Source organism: Helianthus annuus, chromosome 12 (genome assembly GCF_002127325.2).
Source record: "Helianthus annuus cultivar XRQ/B chromosome 12, HanXRQr2.0-SUNRISE, whole genome shotgun sequence".
NCBI lineage: Eukaryota > Viridiplantae > Streptophyta > Magnoliopsida > Asterales > Asteraceae > Helianthus > Helianthus annuus.
In genome coordinates, this window is record NC_035444.2 from 105,414,367 (window position 1) to 105,416,793 (window position 2,427).

Below are 2,427 nucleotides of genomic sequence, written 5' to 3' on the forward strand. Positions count from 1 at the left end.
GTACTTTATGTTTTGTTTTTAAAGCTTGAGCTTGGCTTGTAAGTATTTTTTTCAAGCTAAAGTTTGGCTCGTTTACTAAATAACTTTTAGTTAAGCATGGGCTCAAGCCTGTTTGATGTTTCGAGTTTTTTTTACCCAAGCTGAGCTCGAGTAGCTCAGCTTGTTTACATCCTTTGTTTTAATACATATGTTATTTTCATCTAATGGTTACATATACGAATTGAATTTCAGCTGGTGAAAGATGGAATCTCAGATCAAGCACGCAGTTATGGTGAAGGTAATGGGCAGAACCGGGTCGAGAGGGCAGGTTACACAGGTGAGAGTGAAGTTTCTTGATGACCAGAACCGTTTCATCATGAGGAACGTGAAAGGACCAGTCCGAGAGGGTGATGTTCTTACTTTGCTCGAGTCCGAGAGAGAGGCTAGGAGGTTGCATTGATTTCGGTTGTCTTGTCATCATCATTGCAATGGTTCAGTTTTTACTCTCATTTTGGTGTGACTTTTAATGTTTGTTTTGAGTTGCAGACATGATGTTTTGGGGAGAAGATATGATTAGTGTAATATGTGTTTCATCTTTTGAATGGGTAATTGATTCAGTAGTTAAGCACTGGATATTAAGTTTATGATATTTTAGGTCATTTGAGAGCCATTGAGATTAGTTATTAAACACTGTTTTTTTGGTGTTGCCTACAGTCATGCAAATGCATATTATACAGCATCAAGCCTTCAAGCATACAACATTATTCTTGATTGTATAATGATTGGGTTGTTACTATAGCTCTTCACTTTGTTCAGTTGGACGGCTAGGGTAACAACACATAGTTATTTTCTCTTTCGGGCCTGTGATGCGGATTGATGTTGAACCTTCTAATCCAGTCCCAGGACCATTGCCGCATTTTTTAAACAGCATTGGTACAGTGTTTTGGTGTCATGTTGACTGGGATGTTACTGGTTCTTGTACAAAAAGTTTTAACTACTTTATCATACCATGCAAGTTCTTCACTTTCAATCTTGGTCTTGGTAGATGATGCACATGAACAATATTATTTAAAGGATTATAATCAAATACAAGTGGGTCACTTTGGGTTGCTTTTTAAATTATATGGGTTGGTTTGGGTAAGATATTTTCACCCAGTGGGTCAAAATGGGTCAATTAAAATTCCATCTCATATATTTTCGGGTCAAAACGGGTCGACAACTTCAAAGAAATGGATCAACGTGGGTTGGTGTCTTAAAGAAACGGGAGAAGTGTTGACTCCGCCGCAACGCGCGGGTTTCCCACTAGTTATATTTATAATTAACAATTTGAGTATTCATAAGACGACTAATGTTTAATTATAAAATAATATGTGTTTTATATTGACATTCAACTCATTTATATTTGTATTTACTTTTCAAAAAACTCATTTATATTTGTTCTTTGTTACTATGTGTTTTAAATTGACATTCAACTCATTTATTTTTGTTTTTTGTTATTTAAACGTCTTAAAATGAAGATTTCTTTATTTGTTCACCTATAACCTTGAGTTGGAATGATATGTTTATTTAATAATAAATAATATGTAACAAACTGTTATTGAAGTCTGCTGATTCTTTTCTAGTAATCATGGTTGTTAGCATTATTCTACGTTCCCACTTTATTGTAAAGTTAGTTTAATAATATGTAACAAACTGTTATTGAAGTCTACTGATTCTTTTCTAGTAATCATAGTTGTTAGCATTGTTCTACATTCTCACTTTATCGTAGGATGGAGCCTCTAGAGGCTTTATCAAGATACATTAGCGCCACCTAGGATCCACGTTAGCCAGGGGGCTCTATCACGCCCCCCTTTAACTTGCATGGTATGGGATGGAGCCCCCTATTAAACAAAATTAAAAAAAAATTATTGGCTGAAATGATGTGGGCCCCACCTGATAAAGCCCTTCTTCCTCGTTACCATGATGGAGCCCCATCAATGACGCCCGATTTAATTTGCTTGGTGTGGATGGTGGCGCCGAAGGGGGCGCTATAGGGGGTGAGGTGGCACGATGGAGCCCCCATACCCTCCGGCCTAAAGTTAGTTTGAGTTCCTTTGTGTTTCGTATTTTACTACACTAAAACCTCTATAATTTAATCCTCGATAAATTAATAACCTTGATATAATTAATAATTTGTTCGGTCTCAACTTGGGACCAATACAAAATTTTACCCCAAATGATAAAATAATAAGATAATATTTTTTTTTCGAAATTTCAATGTATATATATTGGTCCCAACGAAACTATAAATTAATAATTACTAAAATATTCAAAAATTCTAGAATTGTCTAGTAAAAAATGTATCTATAGTCACTTGTTTTTTTTGTAAACTTCAAGTCTATATTGAGTTCATTTTCAAATCTCCCATTGCAATTAAAAGTTGAGCCACTGTATTCTCGTATTGCAACA

General features: G+C 35.2%; 1 protein-coding gene across 1 annotated transcript; it reads left to right on the forward strand.

The window, feature by feature from the left end:
- Window positions 1-208: 208 nt before the first annotated feature.
- On the forward strand, window positions 209-497 carry LOC110896507 (40S ribosomal protein S28-2). Its single transcript, XM_022143816.2, has one exon. It carries the CDS (start codon window positions 242-244, stop codon window positions 437-439), a length of 198 nt encoding a protein of 65 aa, XP_021999508.1. The 5' UTR covers window positions 209-241; the 3' UTR covers window positions 440-497.
- The last annotated feature ends 1,930 nt before the right edge of the window (window positions 498-2,427 follow it).